The 20336-nt window shown below is 35.6% G+C and overlaps 3 protein-coding genes and 1 long non-coding RNA gene across 5 annotated transcripts; 3 read left to right on the top strand and 1 right to left on the bottom strand.

The window, feature by feature from the left end:
- The first annotated feature begins 1743 nt into the window (after positions 1–1743).
- LOC142539971 (putative serine/threonine-protein kinase At1g09600) lies at positions 1744–12373 on the top strand. 2 transcript variants are annotated; one of them, XM_075645768.1, is made up of 8 exons: positions 1744–2989; positions 5913–6197; positions 8863–9180; positions 9544–9771; positions 10470–10567; positions 10807–10921; positions 11069–11449; positions 11867–12373. In XM_075645768.1, the coding sequence occupies exons 1-8, from the start codon at positions 2435–2437 to the stop codon at positions 12065–12067; spliced, it is 2181 nt and encodes a 726-aa protein (XP_075501883.1). In that variant the 5' UTR covers positions 1744–2434; the 3' UTR covers positions 12068–12373. The 2 variants fall into 2 exon arrangements, with proteins under 2 accessions (XP_075501883.1, XP_075501881.1); XM_075645766.1 differs by having other exon boundaries at positions 11063–11449.
- A 431-nt stretch (positions 12374–12804) lies between these two features.
- On the top strand, positions 12805–14207 carry LOC142539974 (glucuronoxylan 4-O-methyltransferase 1). Its single transcript, XM_075645773.1, has one exon. The coding sequence runs from the start codon at positions 13052–13054 to the stop codon at positions 13931–13933; it is 882 nt and encodes a 293-aa protein (XP_075501888.1). The 5' UTR covers positions 12805–13051; the 3' UTR covers positions 13934–14207.
- Positions 14208–15155: 948 nt separating this feature from the next.
- LOC142539969 (ras-related protein RABD1-like) lies at positions 15156–18971 on the top strand. Its single transcript, XM_075645765.1, has 8 exons — positions 15156–15262; positions 15357–15429; positions 15715–15762; positions 15856–15903; positions 16550–16621; positions 17586–17741; positions 18360–18463; positions 18737–18971. Exons 1-8 carry the CDS (start codon positions 15249–15251, stop codon positions 18828–18830), a joined length of 609 nt encoding a protein of 202 aa, XP_075501880.1. The 5' UTR covers positions 15156–15248; the 3' UTR covers positions 18831–18971.
- On the bottom strand, positions 18317–18809 carry LOC142539970 (uncharacterized). The gene is made up of 2 exons (XR_012819000.1): positions 18687–18809; positions 18317–18653 (listed from the first exon to the last, which is right to left on the bottom strand). It is a non-coding gene; the product is annotated as an uncharacterized LOC142539970 (long non-coding RNA).
- Positions 18972–20336: the final 1365 nt, after the last annotated feature.

Genomic DNA, 20336 nt, shown 5'->3' with positions numbered 1-20336 from the left:
AACCGGATCCATCACATGTGCTTGCACCTGATGAGGTTGAACTTGATCCTTCTCTTTCCTATGTCGAACAACCTGTTCGAATTATGGATCGAAAGGAAAAGATATTGAGAAATAAATCGATTCCTCTAGTTCGAGTGCAATGGACACGGCATGGTGTTGAAGAGTCGACGTGGGAATTGGAGAGCAAGATGCGAGATTCGTATCCGCATTTATTTGATGCTAGTCCATCTGTTCCATTGTATTCGATGTATTCTGATCCTTTTACTGATTTTAGTTTTGATATGTACTATAACTGGTGACATATGTATGATTGCCAATGTTATATATATAGAGATGTTTGAGATTTCGAGGACGAAATCTTTTAAGAGGGGGAGAAATGTAAGGACCGTGTATCGTATTATCGTAAGTCCTATATGATTATCGATAATTCATGAATTTGATATGTGATTATACATTTGATGTATATTATGACAATGAAATTGAGAAAATGAATATTGAATATGATTTGACGTTGTAAGAGCTCGAGTGGAGAGGTCGGACGCCAACTTAGTACAAACAAAAATAATTGTACAGAACGTGTGGCGCCCGAGAGGTAGAAAATGACCGCCCGAGCGCCAGGGTATGTGACATTTATGTTCGGGCAGAACATGCCGCGCCCGAGCGGTAATTTGTGATCGCCCGAGCGCGATGCACTTGTTAGCCGGGGGCAGAATGTCTCGCGCTCGGGCGCGAGAATTTTACCGCCCGAGCGCCTAAGCGGTGATGATAAGAATGAGTTTCTTCTTCTTTTCTTTCATTCTAACCGTAGGTTCGAGAGAGAGAAACGAGAGAACTCGATTTTCTTCCGTCCAAATCGACTTCGAAACGCTGTCTAAACGCAAAACAAATTATATATTTGTAATCGTCGCGTCGAGAGCTTCTGACTGAGGTAAATCAGATAACCCATCAAGATCCGGCCCAAACCCCTGGCTCATCCCAAGCCCAAATGGAAGACAGGCCCATCAAGGGCCCAGGTATTCTCCTATAAATACCAGGTTATGATATGGAATTCAATATATTGTTTTCAGCAGCACCCTTAGCTGCTCCCCCTATATATCCTCAGTCACTGACTTGAGCGTCGGAGGGGCTACGCCAGGACACCCTCCTGGCCCCCTCCTAACGATCTTATTTGTGATTTCAGGCTCAGGGTAATTTCAGAACCTGCGTCTGGACTAGTGACACTTGCTGGAATCGGACCCTAAATTTCCCGCGAATATCAATGGTTAATGAAACAATCATTTTCGGTGAGTTAACTTTATTTATTTTTACATTACTTAACGACAAATATTGTATTTAACTTTTTTTAATAATACGTAATAATATTTTTTTCGCCTGTATTAGTCACCGTCAAATTATTTTGTGTTTGCATAGCCAAGTTTTTCATACGATCCAATTTTAAATTATATACGTGATATAATATACTCCCTATGTCTTATTCATTTAGGCTTATATGTGTTTTTATATAAATTAAAAGAGAGTTTTTGGAAATATAAATTCTATAAAGAAGTTTACAAATTTTTTTTTTTAATCTAATGAGTAAAATAAAATAAATAGTGAAATAGGGATAGATTGTTAAAAAGACCGGCGAAAATAATACTAATCATAAAAACTATATTTTATAATTAAAATATATGGAAAAAAAATTCAAACTAAATTGAATGAAATATCTCTCTTTTTGTAAATATTTAACAGGCCATTCGCAAACTTAGGCGCCCATCAGACCCAAAAACTGCTCTCTATCCCTATTTTCTTGATTGCGTCACTCTCACAAAATGCCTTCCATTTTCTTGTTTTTGCAATTTTTTGAGAAAAAAATTAATGCCATTTAATTATTAAATTACTCTAGTCAATTTACGGTACACGATTCATTAATGTCATCTATTCGTGTTCGATTGATTGTTCCTGAAACCCTGGACGAAACAGAGGTTGATCTTTCGATGTCCGATTGCTTATGGTAATTGGCTGCATTATTTGAATTTTGGGCAATGTGGGCTTGTTCATGTTGAAAAGATTGGATCTTGGACCTGGGTTACGTTTGCCTTGATGTTTTGTTAAAGTTTCCTGAATTTTAATCGGAATGATTAAGTCTCGTGTACGTCCGTATAATCTGAACTTTATTGGTGGTACATTGACTACTATCCTTGTGTTAAGCCAAGAATTCGTTGAGATTGAGACGGGGGTTTCAAGAATAATTGATTACAGACATTGAATTTCAAGAATGAGTTGATTTTATATTGCCTAACATAGATTTCATCTCGATGTTTTAGAATTAATATTGGGGTGCATTCTATATGACAAAATAGGGTCGTTGGAGGTGGGGTTTTTTATTGGATCATGGATCTTTGATCTGTTTTGAAGTTTTTTGAATGTGGATGATGCTGTTCAAATCAGCTAAATGCTGCGGGTACTCAAGAAAAGCAAAATAGGTTTTTATTTTTGGAACCTCAAGTTTCCTGTTAAGAAAAGCAGGGGACTTAAATATTTGTATAGAATGGGTTGCATTTGCTCTAAAGGCGGTACTGACGATGATGATAACAAGGTTAAGAATGAGAGGGAATTGAAAATAACTTCAAAAAGATTAGTATCATCATCAAGGAATGAGGAGGTTGTGGAGGAGATTGACAACGGAGGCAATGATGCAACAACAAGGCTGATATCAGGAGAGCATGATGTGAGAAGTACCGGCTCCACCCCATCTGCTTGGGACGAGGGTAGTAAGAAGCCTATGGTTTTTGAGAAACCTGAAATGGCCAACATACAAAGATGGGCAACTATGGAGGTGGGAACGCAAGGGGGGCAGCCTCAAATGTGCAGGGTATTAAGTGTAAAAAATGGAATAGATGGGACGCAAGTAGTTGCTGGATGGCCGCCGTGGCTGACTGCTGTTGCTGGGGAAGCTATCAAAGGATGGATTCCTCGAAAAGCAGACTCATTCGAGAAGTTGGATAAGGTATATTAAGTTTATCATTTCTGAATCTTTTTTTAGTTATATTTTCACGGTGACTCATAACTGTTATTTATCCTGACTTTTCTTGCCATTTGATTGCTTAAATTATTCTGCCTTTATATGTCATTCTACATCTATCTTACGGGGGTGTATTCAATCTAAACTTTTAATGACTTTTTTTAAAAGATGGACTTTTGTGTAGTTGATGGATTTTGATTGACTTTTATAGAATCTCATGGAATTGTAAAACATATTTCATAGACTTTCATAGACTTTTTTTCAAGATTTATGTAGACTTTTGTAAACTTTTATAATTGTGATTTATTTTTTTATTAATTTCTTTTAAATAATTATTGGACATGTATAACCTATTCAATTAAATTTTTTTTTTATTTATGAAAATGTAAATGAATTAAATTTATTTAAAGGTTAAATAAATTTAATTTGTGAAAAACGACAAATGAACTATCCAATTTATTGAAATCAAAATGTCAATTCTTTATGTCAATTCAACATATTAATGAACAATATTTTTATAAGTTCATAATAAAATTTTATTAAAATGAAAAATCAAAATAATAAATAGACTTTTACATAAAAAAAGCTAATCATTATTGACAATTTGATCAACATCGCTCCACATTCTATTGGCTATGATATCCCTCCATGCATTAGCTCTTGCTCGTTGTTGTTCTTGAGTATCAAATAACCGATCAAAGTTGTCATCTCCATAAACTTGTGCCGATGAAGACAATTGAGCTTCATTATCTGGTTCAATTTGAAATTCATCACATCGACACTCCTTTCGAAGAAAATTGTGTAATCCGGCACAAGTCAATACAAGCTCTGTTTGGGTCGTATATGGAAATGGAGGGGTCATCTTGAATATTTTGAACCGTGATTTAAATATATCAAATGTCCGCTCTATAACTATGCTCGTAACTCTTCTATTCCTAACAGCTGAAAAATGGCGTTATCTTCCCACACTCATTGAAGCAAACAAAGAAACACTGTATAATATGTGGTAACAGGATGTAAAATAGCTTACAGTACTCCTAAATATGCCAGGAAAAGTCACTTGAAATGCATGTGAAGTACACATAATGACTATTGGGTTTTCTATATTACTTTTACGAGTAAGACATTAATAAATATTAAATACAGACTTAACATGGCATAAAAAACTGTTGGAGACAACTATGAGAAATAAGAAAAAAATTGAGACAATAAATAAATAATTCAATTATGCTATTCATATTAAAGAAATCACATAAAATAATTCATCTAAATTGTATTGAAACACATATTTAATCATGTTAAAAAATAAGGTAAAGTATTTGAACGTATAAATTAAGTATATCTTGATTAAGTGTGGGTAAATTTCTTATTACATACTATCAGTTTGTACAAGAAGCCTAAAAAATATATTCATTAACTGTATCCATGTCTTCAAAATTTTATCTTATTCCAAGCCAAATCTTATTATCCTATTATACCATTCACTTCTTTTCTAACTTAAACTTTAGCATTAGCCAACACCACTTCCTAATGTTTACGAAATCAATTTTTCACTTTCTAGCCACATCACAAAAATAATTAAAAACACTTAGCTGTTTACAACTTTCACATTTACCATGTACATAATTGCACTTATATCATTTCACTTTTCATCATTTAATTTTCTTCTTTTCCTCTCTATATCGAAAAAAATTCTAAGATTCAATTTTATTTAGAGAAGTTCAATCAAAGGACCATCTTAATTAATTTGGGAATGACAATCAAGAAAATATAACTCTAAAATTAGATCTTACACTGAGAAAAAACTATGGCTCTTAAATCATTTACTGTATAGCATAAGAAAGAATAATATGAATGCTGAAGTACTCCTAAGTTTTTTCAATAATCATAATGATTCAAGAAAAAACACAATTCATCACATGTCGGATCATTCATCGTTTTGATGGGATGAAAGAAAATTTATGAAATACAATAATCATAATGATTCAAGAAAAAAACAACAATTCATCTATTTTTACACATAAATATTGGCAATATAATAAATTCAAGAATGACCAATCATACCTTTGAATAGAAGAAATTTTTTTGAGAGAGTGAAGAACCCTAGAGATGGCTTGAGATAGAAGAGAGATAGCGTATTTTTCAAAAAAGAAAGTCCATCAAAATCTTTGGTATAGGTGGAAGAATATTTTAGATTTTCTGCAATTGTACATAAGGCTTTAAGATTTGTACATGAATAATAAAATAAGAATCCTTGAAAATCTATGGATTTTTTGGATACCTCTTGACTTTTGGAGAGTTTTAAAAAATCAAGTTTGAATACCACATGATTTTTTAAAACTCTACCAAAATCCATGTTGAATACCACTAAACATATATAGAGTCATTAAAAGTTTAGATTGAATACCTCTAGATTTTAAAATTCCATAAAAGTCATTAAAAGTTTAGATTGAATACACCCCCCTTAATGTGTATACTCTTCCGGCATCTGTATCAATATACCTGCCTTTTTATTTGCAAGAAAGTTATCTCTGTGATTCTTGCGCGGTGACATGGATATCCCTATTATACTAATTTTCTTTGGATAAAATTTATTCTGTGTGGATGAATATCAAACTTCATTATCTTGTGTCACGAAATGTTATACCTTTCAGGTTTCTTTGTTATGTTGATATTTTCAAACACAAAATTCTGAGGCTTCTAATTTTCATGTGCGGTAGGCGCTCTGGGTGGTGAATTACTTTTTACAGGAACCATTACTTGCTGCTTTTGAAGCTATGTATATCATATGTAATTGACTTAATTTCTCACTTTTAAACAATGATGTACTTTGGTTTGCAGTTTCCTGTTTCCTCCCCAATGTTGCTTCATTTCGTCACATTTTTATTATGTACTCCCAACCTTTCAGATTGGTCAAGGAACTTACAGCAGTGTGTACAGAGCTCGCGACCTTGAAACTGAGAAAATTGTCGCACTAAAAAAAGTGCGATTTGTCAACATGGATCCAGATAGTGTACGTTTCATGGCTAGGGAAATCCTTATTCTTCGTAGGCTTGACCATCCAAATATCATGAAGCTTGAAGGTTTAGTCACTTCCAGGGTTTCAGGAAATTTATACCTTGTATTTGAATACATGGAGCATGATCTTACCGGACTATTGGCTTCACCGACTGTTAAATTTACAGAATCACAGGTTCATGTTTCTATTCAAGATCTTTTCTCTTTATTCAGACCCTGTCCTCGTGAATTTTCAATTGGCAGACAGCTTTAAATGATGTTTCTGGTTGCTAGTTATGTCTATGCATCTATCATGGGAGGCAATGTTTGGTGCTTACACATATGGTTCATATCTTTCTAGTAGAAGATTCTGTATACATGTTTTGGTTAATGATTTTTACCCAAGTATCTGCAAATAACTGGTAAAATCCTGTGGTTGCATGTAAGATATTATGATGAGGCATAACATATGTGATGTTGCTACTCTGGCAGACAATAGAGCTTGCTCATGATAAGACTTTTGCATGTCCGTCTAGATAACCGATTTTTAAAGCTACACGTGGAGCTCTGGAATGGGAGCAGTAGAGCTGTCAATTTAGTAATGATTTGGGTTTAGAGTGCCGCTGTATTTGAGGAGATCAAAAAAGCAGTTTTTGAGTGTGATGGGTGCAAGGCTCCGGGACCGGATGAATTTACAATTGTGTTTTTTCAAGAGTGTTGGGATATTGTTATAGGAGATTTAGTGAAGATTTTTGAGGAATTCTTTGAGGAGGAGTTATAAATGGCATTACTAATGAGACTTACATTTGTTTGATTCCAAAAAAACAAGATTCATTGAAGGTTAAGGACTTTAGGCCCATTAGTTTGGGCACAGGTTTGTGTAAGATTATTGCCAAAGTCTTATCTTCTTGTTTTAAAAAGTACCGTCGTATACAATTGTAGAGAATCAAAGAGCTTTTATTGATGGGCGACAGATTCTCGACTGTTGTCTTATAGCCAATGAAATTGTGGAGGAGTGGAGGTAGAAAAAGAAGGGCTGGCTATTTAATGTTGATTTTGAGAAAGCCCATAATAATGTGGATTGGTGTTTTTTGGAGTTCGTGCTAAGGAAGAAGGGCTTCGACGATAGATCGAGGAGCTGGATTATGGGATGCGTTTCGACCGTCTCATTTTCTATTTTGATAGGCCGGCCACGGGGTAAATTTAAAGATCGGAAAGGTCTAAGACAAGATGATCTGTTATTCCCTTTCCTGTTTAATCTGGTGGTTGATGTGTTGAAAAGATCGATCGACGAGGCTAAAGTGATGAATCTTATTCTAGGCCTGCACGTGGGTAGAAATTTCTCGAATTTAGTTTGCGGATGACACGCTGCTTTTTGCTAATAATGAGAGTCAAGTGCGCGTTTTGGTGGATATTCTAAGGGATTTTTGTGTTATGTTGGGGCTAAAGATTAATCTAGATAAGAGTGCTTTGTTGGGCATTAACTATGAAGAGGAAGAAGTGGATATTTTGGCTGATGAGATTGGATGCGGATGAGTGATTTGGCCAATCAATTATTTAGGTGTACCACTTGGAGGGAAACCGTTAAAAGTAATGTACATTTAGAAGTCTTTGGAAGTATATATCTAGAACTTACCCGGCTTTTTACTAACTTGACTGCGGTTTCTGTTTGTCTGCAGCAGACTTCTTGCCCTTTTTTGTAATTATTAACTTTCTATATTAATATATCATCGTTTCTTGTAAAAAAAAAGTGCTGCTGTATTTTGTTTTACTGAAAGAATTTTGTTTAAGAAAATGGTGTTGCTGACTGTTTATATAGCCACTTTTATTTTTTGCATTGACAAATAAGTATTCCTATATTTCTTTAACTTGCAACCCTCAAACTCCCAATTTTTGAACTTAAGAAACATCATCTTTTGGTATAGCAATAACATGTTGTGCCTGTTTTGTGACTAATGCGAGAATAATTACGATTCGAGGATAGACAGATGTAGATAGAATAGGCTGCTGGATATTGGCATGTTTCTTGTAGAATCTTGTAGCTGAGAATATGTAATATGGTTCTTAAACTGATAGCATGTAATATATAGGAGGAACTCATGTAATTATAAAATGCCAAATTTAATGGTCAACCATGACTCATATGTAAATAAATGGGCATGAGAAAGCATGAGCTGTCTTCATTTTGCTGACTTCATGTCTTTCTCATCTAAGTTTGCGAATCCCACAAAGATATTGAACATCAATTCATGTTTAAGTGTATAATCCCCTTTGAGGAAACAATTAGGTGTACACAATATATTTAAAACGATGAAGAGTGCGCTATTATTCTGCTTTACAGACTTGGTTTGCTGCCTCCAGTATAAAATGACATTGAGTTGGGATATTTTATCCTGTTTCGTATCATATCCTACTTAAAAATAGTGGAATAAAAATTAAAAGCTTCTCCTCTAAGTTTTATTACACCCCTTGTTGTTATCTGACTTCCTAGCTGAACTTTTTCAAAACAGGATGAGTTTTGTACCTCTTGATTTGAGTTAATTTAGGAATCTGTAGATCATTTTTTTATTTAACTAAAGTAAAGTCGTCTATGCCATCTGCAACTTCACCTTAACTTTCAAAAAGTATATAATTTGAAGTCGAGGCTGAAATATTCTTTAAATCTGAACATGTGATTGTCATTTCCATAATGGCTAAATTTTTACGTCAGCTGTGAAATCAATTGGTGAAAATTGGTTATTGAGGTTTTTTTGTATGGTAACACAATTAACCTGTACATACTTTGCACTGGGAACAATCTAATATTTATCATCTGCACCACATGGACATTTTTATAAGAGCTTCATGTAATGGGCATGCAGATCAAATGCTACATGCAGCAGCTGCTTCGTGGACTTGAACACTGTCATAGCCGTGGAGTATTGCACCGTGATATCAAAGGTTCAAATCTTTTGATTGACAACAACGGGGTTCTAAAGATTGGTGATTTTGGACTGGCAACTTTTTTCCGAGCAAATCAAAAGCAGCCTTTAACTAGTCGAGTTGTTACCCTGTGGTATCGACCTCCTGAGCTTTTGCTTGGTGCTACAAATTATGGAGTTTCTGTAGATTTATGGAGTTTTGGCTGTATTCTTGCCGAATTGTTTTCAGGAAAACCAATTATGACGGGTAGGACAGAGGTACATGCTCACCTAACTGGATTTGAGATTTGAAGCATTTCATTCTAGCCCACTTGTGAATGTTGTCAATTTTGTTTCAAGATTATAATTTTCTGCTTTTGATTAAGGGCGGCAGGATAATTGCACCTTGATTTTCTTTACATGTGACAACGTATTGTATCTTGTTGTTTTCCGTACATATCGGGATTTATCTTGATCTTCTGATCGATGTTAATACCTCTTAAAGTACATTTTAAATGAAGTTTTCCCTAAGTTTTCTAGGTTTACGTCTTATAAACAGTTATCCAATTTTTTCGGAAATGCTCTGTACTCCGCTTATGACCCTATAATTGGCTTCTTGATGAGAACCGACATTGTATGCAGGTTGAACAACTGCACAAAATATTTAAACTTTGTGGTTCACCCTCAGAAGAATACTGGAAAACATCGAAATTACCACACGCAACAATATTCAAACCTCAACATCCTTATAAACGATGTGTGGCTGAGACATTCAAGGACTTTCCTCCTTCTGCTTTAGCACTTGTGGAATCTCTCCTTGCTTTTGAAGCAGAGTGTCGAGGATCTACAACTTCAGCTCTTCAAAGTGAGGTAAATCTTCTTCTCTCCTGCAAATTTCATCTGGGTAGTTTCATACTTCCTTTTGCTCCCCTCAGAATTACACTCCTTCATATGATAGCTTAGTTCCTTATTATGTGCATAAATTGAAAGTCAAGCGCACCTCTGAGCTGAATGAACCCTTGAAACATTTTATTATTGAATTGCTTTTTATTGCGCGTGATATATGACATTGCTAAATGTAGCTTTGTCTGGGGAGCATGCTGATGTTGTGCAAGGGACTTATGTGATGTCCTTCCTTGGAAACACATTAATAGCCGTAACATTGATCGGAGCAACTAGAAGAAGACTATATATAAATATGTCCCAGCTTATCCTCTACCCATGATTACTACCGTAATTTATTTTCTCTAAACATGATTTTTTATCGTATGAGGTTCTCGTTATATTGAATTTATTCCTATTTTGTGCTTTTTGGTCGTGTTTTGATGTCATGGAATTCCGTTGACATGTAGCTTTGTTTGATCATATTTATGCCTCATTCCAAGAGTTCTCTTTTTCTTTTTGATTCAAATTTTTTCTTTTTTCTTTTCTTTTTGGTCTTGCTTGTTTCAAAATTATGCACTACTTCCCAGTTCCTTATATTTCCGTTATTTGTTTTTCTTTGAAAATCATTATCTCACCAATTTTACTTTTGTAATTTGTGTACTTATGTGATCGTGTCTACCCAGTTTTTCACGACGAAGCCTCTACCTTGTGATCCATCATCCTTGCCCAAATACCCACCTTGCAAAGAATTTGATGCCAAAATGCAAGATGAAGCGAGAAGGTATACATTCCTTCTGTTGTACTGTTGTGGAGTTTTGTATTGTAACTTCTACCATTTTGTTGGAATTGATTAATTGTTGGCAACATTTTTCTGAAAGATGCCATGTACTTCTTGTGTGATAAGAGCTGAGGGGGAAAATATCGCTATTATATTAAATGTATACTTGAAATTTGTATTCTCTATTCTATGTCTAAGGTTGTCTTCTATTCTCGTTGCATTTTTATTCAACTCTATTCCAGACATAAGGCTGCCGGCGGAAAGGGAGGCGAACTCGAATCTTCTCGAAAGACGTCTAAAGGATCCAAAGCAATCTCGTCTAGCGACGCTAATGCTGAAATGCGAGCATCTATCCAGGTAATTCTCTTCTGACACTTGCTTGGATAATTTGCAAGGCTGCATGCTATCTGCTGATAGTTCTTAGATCAGTATGTTCCCTTCCAAATAACGCTATTGAGAGCGTATTCTTGTTTGGTAATGTAAGTTTTTGTTGTTCAGGCACAGAAAGGGCAGTCGAACCCCAAGAGCACCAGTGACAAGTTCTATCCTGAAGGTAGTGTTTCTGGCTTCCGAATTGAACCTTCCAGAGGATCCTCGAATCATGGTCATACCATGCAAAGGGGAACATCAGGAAATTTGTTGGATTCTTATAAACCCCAGGATACAGCAGCTCGGTTGTCTAGATTCTCAAATTCGGTGGCACCTCGTGGCAATTCACAACTTGATATTAGCAGAGACTCCAGCGCTCGTTCCCATTGGCCAGAACATCGCTTGAATACTAGATATGAACGGATAAATGATGCTGAGTCCTCACACCATTTACTCGAAAGACCGGAATTTTCCAACAAGAACAATGGAGCAATGCCTCAGAAGGAGACTTCAACGGTAAAAGTAACTTGAAGATATACTTCTTTTTCACCTGTTCCCCGTCAAACCGAAAGAAAGAAAAGAGAAATTATGTTGTAATTTTTTTTTTAAAAAAACAACTGTTAGTCCACTTTCCATGAGTTTGAGCTAGAACAAGTGGTTCTAGACATGATATCTGATCCATCCAGGAGTTAGTTGTTCATGATATCTGATCCATCCAGGAGTTCGCTCTTCACATATTCAAGACTCCTAGTATTAGAGCCACCTGTACGTCTTGAATACTAATTTTGAGCGTGTATTTCTCGGTCTGTGGCTTATACGTGATGGAATGTGATAACTGATAAATCGTAAAAACTATGGTTGGAGACATCATTGAGCTTGAACCTTTAGAATAAGTTGTTTCTGACAGTCATTATTATTTTTGTTTTTTTCCAGAGTTACGCTCTAAAGAAGACACGGATGCACTATTCAGGACCATTGTTGCTTCCAGGTGGAAGTGTGGAGGAAATGCTCAAAGAGCATGAAAAACAGATTCAACATGCTGTAAGGAAAGCTCGTATGGACAAGGACAAGACCAAGAAAGGCTACCATGAGCAAACAGATTCACTCCTAGAATACGTTAACAACGGCCATTGATTGTCGAGAGATGCATACGCACCATCAACACATACATTCCTCCTAGAGCAATCAATCTATCTGAATGATGTGACTTCTGTCACCGGTCTGTGTGAAACGCCGTCACAGAGGCTAAGAACAGTTGGGGATCTAGAATAACTGAGCAGTCGAGAGCATATGTTTCTGTAGCAAATCTACGAGAAATAGGATGAGCAATTATTCGTAGAGGTGCCTTTTTCTGAAGGATTTGGAATTGCCAACATATACATGTGAAGTTTTGATATATATATATATCATTGGTTATGAATGCAGAGCTAAATTTACCGAGATGAGACTTTAGAGGACAGGTTGCGTTGGCAGAAATATTTAAGTATTTTCTACCATTTTTTTTTTGTCAATCTTTGGTGTTGATCCAATTGTATCTTAATTATTAAAATTGAGTTTGATAGTGCACCAGCTGGGTACGGATAACACTACAAAATTAACCAAACACTTTTCCATGTTTTGACATTCCATTATGACTACAAGTTGTGTGTGGTAAACTATAATTACGAGATATGTGTATTGCGAATGAAAAAAAAAAGATTAAAAAAATCCAATTTGATTTCAATGTCGAACGACCAAAGGCGAAATTGAATATTCAATTCTTAAATAGTGATTAAAATATCGATTATGACTTCATAATACGGAAGTTAAATTTTGGGAGTACTCTCACGTTCAACGAAAGATGCAACACATAATGAAGTTTCCTCCAAACTTTGGATCCACCAGAAAACACTTGCTTCCTTCAAAATTCTTTGTAGTTCTCTGGTCTTTGTCAGCACAAAACAATATCGCTTCATCTCTAAGCCATGCTCAAGCCTCAAAGCCATCCCCTTGACACTATTTCTCCTCCAACTCTACACATTTCTTTCTTTAACCCAAAGCTTGAAATAACAATAACTCTGCATTCAAACCCCAAATTCAGAACGTTAAAAGTTCGCCTTCTTCATCTCAAAAAATAAAATGAGGCCTAAAACCCACAACTCTTTTAGTCTAAAATATCTCATAATTTGTGTTATTCTTGCTGCTTTCCTTCTCTTTATTCTGAGATCAAATTATTCATCATCTCCCAACCAAACTCCGTCACCCAAAATTCGTAAGTCCGCTTTCTTCCCCAAAAAATCTTCCAGAACCAACTCAATAACCTCGAATTGCTCACTTGCTTGCACCAAAATTCCAACATCCTTAGTCCAAGTCCTAATCCATTACTCAACCTCAACCATCACTCCTCAACAAACAAACAAAGAAATATCCATTACATCAAGAATCCTAGACAAGAAGTCCCCTTGCAACTTCCTCGTATTCGGGCTAGGCCATGACAGCCTCATGTGGCACTCACTCAACTACCGCGGACGTACCGTCTTCATCGAAGAAGATGAGTCGTGGATAGAACAAATCAGAAGAAGATTTCCCGTGTTAGAATCTTATCATGTTACATACGATAGTAAAGTAAATCAAGCAAATGATTTAATGCAAGTGGGAAAAGGGCCTGAATGTGTTGCAGTTCTAGATCCTAAGTACTCAATGTGTCAACTAGCTTTAAAGGGGCTGCCTTCTGAAGTTTATGATATAGAATGGGACTTGATCATGGTGGATGCACCAACAGGATATTACGACGAAGCTCCAGGTAGAATGAAAGCCATATACACCGCCGGAATGATGGCCCGAAACCGCCTGGACGGTCTGGAGACTCATGTTCTTGTGCATGATGTGAATAGGGAGGTGGAGGATAAGTTCTCTAAAGCTTTTCTGTGTGAGGGTTATATGAAGAAACAAGAAGGTAGATTGAGACATTTTGTTATCCCAAGTCACAGGGATGATTTGAACAAACCATTTTGCCCTTAAGTAGCAAGCATACACTACTTTTGAAACTTCATACAAGATCTCCCTCAAAATTCAAATTTCATTCCTGAAATTTCTACGTGCATGAACTGAGCCTAGTGGTACCTTTTTTTCCTTGGATTATGTGGTTTATAGTTGTGTGTTTGATTGTATTTGTTACGAGTATGTACATTTGAAAGCATCTTATTTCCCTTGCATTTTTTTAGTGCGGTTTCAAGAATTGTGGAGTTCAGACTCAATACTTTGATTCACGGGCAATTGAATAATTTGACAATAATATAGCATAGAGTAGGTCTTTTGTGAGACGGTATCACGAATCTTTATCTGTGAGACGGGTGTATGCTACCGATATTAACAATAAAAAGTAATACTCTTAGTATAAAAAGTAATACTTTTTCTTGGATTCTCAAATAAGAGCGTCTCACAAAATACGACCGGTGAGACCGTCCTACACAAGTTTTTGCCTATATTATATTTCACGAATGAAAAAAATATATTGGATATTAAAAAAAATATGATGTATGTTTATTTGGGAAAAAATAAAAATCCCATATGATATCTGAAATAAGCTAAAAAATCCTTAAGTCCTCCAACTATATGCATTTGTCTTCATTAATGGTCGTCGGTTGATTTAATTTACTTATCAGAAATTAAAGAACATTGGATTCCAACAACATATCGAACCACTTTTCGATTCATGCCTAATAACAAACGGATTGTTTGTCACGTGGCACGGGAGATCAATTTACATAGATTTGTGATATGAGTAACAAAATTATGACAAGTTTAAATAATTTATTTAGCATAGTATATTATACAATAAAGTAAAACATATCAAAGAGTGATACTCACTGAAAATTTAAGGTCCGAGTTAGAAGAAGGTCGGGAGGGTGTTTCGGCGTAGCCATTCCGACGCTCAAGTCAGAGACTGAGTATATATAAGGGGAGCAGCTAAGGATGCGGCTGGAATGAGTAGGGGATTTGGGCTTGATATTGAGTAGGGTATCAAAGAGAGATTGAAATCCGATACTAACAAATAATTTATAAGAATGAGTTCACGAGCATTAATATTTCTAATTTGGGTACGAAATAACATAAGGTGCTGCTTAAAATTTTAAAAAGTTATAATTATAATTTTATTAACGTTGTTTGCAATTATTTTCAAAGAACAGCAATAATTGTTTAAAAATTAAATTCAAATATTATAATACCAATTTAATTTAGAAACAAACAACGAAGCAGATCATTAAATATTATTTTTCCCTCAAAACTCCTAACCTGAAAACATTTTTCCTCCGAAGCCAAAGGATAGAGAGAGATGAGCAACGAATAGTAAGAAATATTTGAGTCTGAATTTCGTCATATTTTTCCTGAATCCATTTTTGTTGATATTACGGTTTTTTTTCTCGTTGAAAATATTTTGTAGCGATTATTTGTTCAAGCTTCTTTTAATCGGTGACTCCTCGGTCGGCAAGTCTTGTCTTCTTCTCAGATTCGCTGTACGTTTCATTACCTTCCCAATTTTGATTTAGTTTCTGTTTATTTCAAGTAATTTTCGTGGATAGAGGGGTTCTGCATGCCTAATTGAGTGCATTCTGTTATGGATCAAGATTGTGAGGAATAAGAAATGTAATCCATTTATAATGGCCATTGGTGGTTGTGAGAAGTTATTTTATGGAATTGAAATTAGCAATTAGACCATCGGATTATGGGTGTTATTTGTGGTTTTAGATAGAATAATTACTGTTATTGCCAAATAAATATCGTTGGATCAATGTGTTCAGGATGATTCGTACGTGGACAGCTATATTAGCACCATTGGAGTTGATTTTGTAAGTTATAGCTCCAAACCATTCCGAGTAGTCAGTGTAGCTTCTTTTCGTACAAGGGAGTTAACTTTATCATGTTGTGGGCTATAAATGCAGAAAATCAGGACAATCGAGTTGGATGGAAAGACAATCAAACTGCAAATTGTGAGTTAATCTTACTTGAGACCGCTTTAAATCATATGTAGATAATAGCACGTGATCTTTTTTATCCTTTCGAGTTTGTGTTTGTGAAATTGCGGTTTGTGGATTCGAGTTGTTTCATACATATAGTGTTCAGAGTGTTATAATTTGAGTTGTTTCTTATTTTTTGATCACTTTCTTCAATTGAAAAGTTTTAGCTGTTAGCACAGTATTCACGTAGCTTCTTCTATGCAATCCATAGAAGTGGAAACTCTTGTAATTGTGAGTTATGCCTGATGATTTAAATGAGTTACTCCTGATGTATTAAAATTCTCTCACAACCTTTTTTTGAGAGGTGAATATTTCATTAAATGATCACCAAGGGGGTTGCTTCTCTTTAAAAGAAACGAAGTTTAAACACGTATTTTTAATTTGCAGATAATCTAAGAAGCAAGATGATTTTGCGGAAACGTAAATAGAGAATCAGATTTTCTTCAATAGAAGAATTCCAAGCTTTGCTCTCATATATCCAATAGTTCAGTGATTGTACTTTTTCAACAGTGTGATCTGTTCTATGTGGTGCTATACTTAATGTAACCACTGTAATCATGAATGAAAAAGAGTAGTATACTTAATACCTAATGGTGTGTTTTTTTCAATGTATTTCAAGTGGGATACTGCTGGCCAGGAGCGGTTTCGGACTATTACTAGCAGTTACTATCGAGGAGCTCATGGGATCATTGTAAGAAAGACGACTCATAGTTATTCTTGAATTTCGTGCTTAATCACAATATTTGGATTTTGTTTTGTAACTTTATTGTGAAGATATGTTGTATGCATGAATTGCAATGGTTGGAAGCATCACGGGTATGATATTTCAAGTATTTTTACTCTTCTGAAACAATAAAAGCTATTATGCATGTGCTTTGTGGTCTACGGAACAGTTATTGTACAACTTGTTTGATGACTTCTCATTTGTCTTAAGTGCTCTTTAAGCTTCTGATTCTTAACTGAATCTCATACCATTGATTCTTTTTCTCCTCTCTTCCTTTTCTCCTTGTTTGAACTCTGTTCCTGACCTTGGTTGAATTTTTTTATGGAGTAGTCATTGCTTTACCTGCGACGATTACTTTTTTTAACTATATTACACTGTGCAATACATGTAATTTACTGACTAGGCACCAAATGTTGCAGTAAATCTAAGTACTACCGTTCATTTTCTTCAGTTGGTTTCTAGGACATTTGTTCTTCCTCTTGTTTGGGGGTGTCTTATGACCATGTTATTGTGCAAATGTTGCTACCTGGACCCAATACATTTTCTACCTTGTTTCTGATTTAGATTATTTATGTTTGATTTGATTAACTATTATCTGCCATCTGTTTTTTTCGGTAGTGGTTTTCAAAATCGGAATACATTTATTTTAGATTTTAAAAGTGCGCGTGTATCTAGTTTTCCTTCTTTTAATGCAATCATCTTTAAATTATTGTTTACCTTGGTCTTCTGTATGCTGCATATCCATATACATGCTGTTTCTGATTTTTTCCCTAGCCAAGTTTCTGTATCCTCTTGTATCTCAGCGCTGTGGGAAACTGTCAGGATCATTACCAAAGGACTCTTTATTTCATTTAATTGTTCTTTGAGATAATGATGTATTGATTGTCCTAATTTCTTCAAAAGATTAATTGTACTTACTATAATCATATAGATTGTGTATGATGTGACTGAGATGGAGAGCTTCAACAATGTTAAGCAGTGGCTTAATGAGATTGATAGATATGCAAATGATAGTGTTTGCAAGCTTTTGGTTGGCAACAAATGCGATTTAGTCGAGAGCAAAGTTGTGGACACTGCAACAGCAAAGGTAAATTCTTTATTCCTATATGTTGAGGGCATAAGTGGCTTCGATTTCCTCTGGTTCTGAGTTTCTAAACAAACAATAATAATAAAAAGTAACGGGCATTGAAATTTCTAATGTGTATATGGTGGGGCATCCTAATTTCTTCAAGTTTGCTGGAATTTTTCTAAAATGTCACGATCTTTGTATTGGACTGTATTTGTTCTTTTCAGTGTGATATCAGATTATTAATAATAAATAAAGAGAGAGATACTTCAAATGAGATAACCATCACATCAGTAGGAATGACAACACATGAAATGTACTCGAAACTTCCAGATAGCTTAATCTACATCTTGTTTTAATTAGAATTGTGTAGTTCTGTTCAATGTTCTCAAAATCTTGGGAATTTACTCACCGCTCTTTCTTTTGGTGTTTCACTTTTCCTTTACATTTGGGCTAAGATATGAGACACTTCTTGTGAACGATATGCCAAAACAGGTGGACTTTTGTTTTCACCTTTACCCTCTCCTACTTTTATCTGTACTTGATGTTCGCACATTTTCTTTCAAATGCTGTTTAATATAAAGATCTTTCACCGCGTTTCTCAATTTGTGTCCTCGTACTCTGGACCAAACTTTGCAGGCATTCGCGGATGAGCTTGGGATTCCTTTCCTTGAGACGAGTGCAAAAGATGCTATTAATGTGGAGCAAGCTTTCTTGACTATGGCCGGTGAAATCAAGAAAAAGTAATCAGTGAACTCATCTATGCATTTATAATATTGTTGGTCTTCATTACAAGTTCTATAATTACATACTAAACTGCTCATAGCCTCGTACCAATAAGACGTGAAATTTGAGGGGGATCCTTGAGCTGTGAACTACTTTAAATCCAACTGGTTTCAACTTAAGTTTATTTGATGATGACATGTTCATGGACTGGATTTTCGTGATTTCACCTCGAATCCCTACAATTTCTTATCGCTTCCTTGTAAATTTTTGAGACTGGTGAATTTATGCAGAATGGGAAACCAGCCAACCGCAGACAAGAAATCAACTGGCAGAGTTCAGATAAAGGGTCAACCAATTGAGCAGAATAGTAATTGTTGTGCTTAAGTGTTTCCTATGTGTAATTTGATGTTTAGAAGTTTGTAAAAAGATAAGAATGGTGTAATGACTACAAATGTCCTTTCAACTCCTGGTCAAATGTAAGCTGCTGAACTTCGCTGTTGCATAATACTTATTTTTTAACTTTTATTTATGGTTGCAGATATTTCTAGAATTTTTAAAATGTATGTGGGAAATCAGACAACTAGAGAAAAAGAATTTTTTTTGTATGTCATTCTCTTTGAATTGATATAATACACGGTATTATATAGGAGATTACAAGGAGAAAAATAAGGAAACTAACTCAATCCTAAATCTGGAAACTACCTAACTAATTCCCTCAATCTCAGGGATTACAAATTAATTCTCCCAACCTATTTACAGAGCTATTTACAGCTCAGCGACACCTCGACACTCCTCCTCAAGCTGAGGAATAGATGTCTTCCATTCCCAGCTTGGATACAAGATCATGGAAACTCGAACTGTTCAGCCCCTTTGTTAGAACATCGGCTAATTGTCTCTCTGATGGAACATAGGACATACACACTAACCCTTCCTCCAGTTTTTCTTTGATGAAATGTCTATCAATTTCAATATGCTTTGTCCTATCATGTTGTATGGGATTATGAGCCATATTAATAGCGGACTTGTTGTCACAGTAGAGCTTCATAGGACCCTCCCATTGGACTCTCAAATCATCCAAAATGATTCTCAGCCAAAGTAATTCGCATAATCCTTGAGCAATAGCCCTGAATTCTGATTCCGCAGATGACCTTGCCACTACATTCTGCTTCTTGCTCCTCCATGTCACTAGGTTACCTCCAAGAAAAGTACAATATCCTGTAGTTGATCTTCTATCCACTAGGGAGCCAGCATAGTCAGCGTCGGTGTAGGCTTCCAGAGTAAGAGTGCCATTCCTTTTGAACAAGATTCCTTTCCCCGGATTGCCTTTCAAGTAATGCAGTACCCTGTAAGCAGCCTGAAGATGAGGTTCTCTTGGATCATGCATGAATTGACTGATCATACTTACAGAATATGTTATGTCTGGTCGAGTGTGAGTAAGGTATATGAGTCTGCCAACCAACCTTTGGTACATTCTTTTATCCACAGCTGGTTCTTCTTTAGCTTCTCCCAACTTATAGTTTGGATCTATTGGAGTAGAGATCGGTTTACACCCAGTCTTCCCTGTTTCTGCCAATAAATCAATTACGTACTTTTGCTGGGATATGTAGATTCCCTGTGTTGAATGTGCCACCTCAATACCAAGGAAGTACTTCAATTTCCCCAGCTCCTTTGTTTCAAATTCTTTTACTAGTCTTAGCTTCAATTCATGCTTCTCTTTCTCATCATTTCCAGTCACGATGATGTCGTCCACATAGACTAAAAGAGCAGTCACTCCCCCTCCAGCCGAATGCTTAATGAATAAGGTGGTCACCTTGGCTTTGTTTATAGCCAGATTCCTTCATGACTTTTGCAAATCTGCCAAACCATGCTCTAGGAGATTGTTTTAACCCA

The sequence above is a fragment of the Primulina tabacum genome, chromosome 3 (assembly GCF_025594145.1).
Source record: "Primulina tabacum isolate GXHZ01 chromosome 3, ASM2559414v2, whole genome shotgun sequence".
NCBI lineage: Eukaryota > Viridiplantae > Streptophyta > Magnoliopsida > Lamiales > Gesneriaceae > Primulina > Primulina tabacum.
This window is presented reverse-complemented; position numbering and strand designations above follow the sequence as displayed.

Excerpts from the sequence above, each read along its gene's own strand:
- LOC142539969 (XM_075645765.1), top strand. Across the intron at positions 17,742-18,359 it reads TGGACACTGCAACAGCAAAG|GCATTCGCGGATGAGCTTGG; the intron begins GTAAATTCTTTA and ends CAAACTTTGCAG. Across the intron at positions 18,464-18,736 it reads GCCGGTGAAATCAAGAAAAA|AATGGGAAACCAGCCAACCG; the intron begins GTAATCAGTGAA and ends GAATTTATGCAG.
- LOC142539971 (XM_075645766.1), top strand. The coding sequence starts at position 2,435 with ATGCTGCGGGTACTCAAGAAAAGCAAAATAGGTTTTTATTTTTGGAAC. Across the intron at positions 9,181-9,543 it reads TTATGACGGGTAGGACAGAG|GTTGAACAACTGCACAAAAT; the intron begins GTACATGCTCAC and ends CATTGTATGCAG. Across the intron at positions 10,922-11,062 it reads AAATGCGAGCATCTATCCAG|GCACAGAAAGGGCAGTCGAA; the intron begins GTAATTCTCTTC and ends TTTGTTGTTCAG.
- LOC142539974 (XM_075645773.1), top strand. The coding sequence starts at position 13,052 with ATGAGGCCTAAAACCCACAACTCTTTTAGTCTAAAATATCTCATAATT.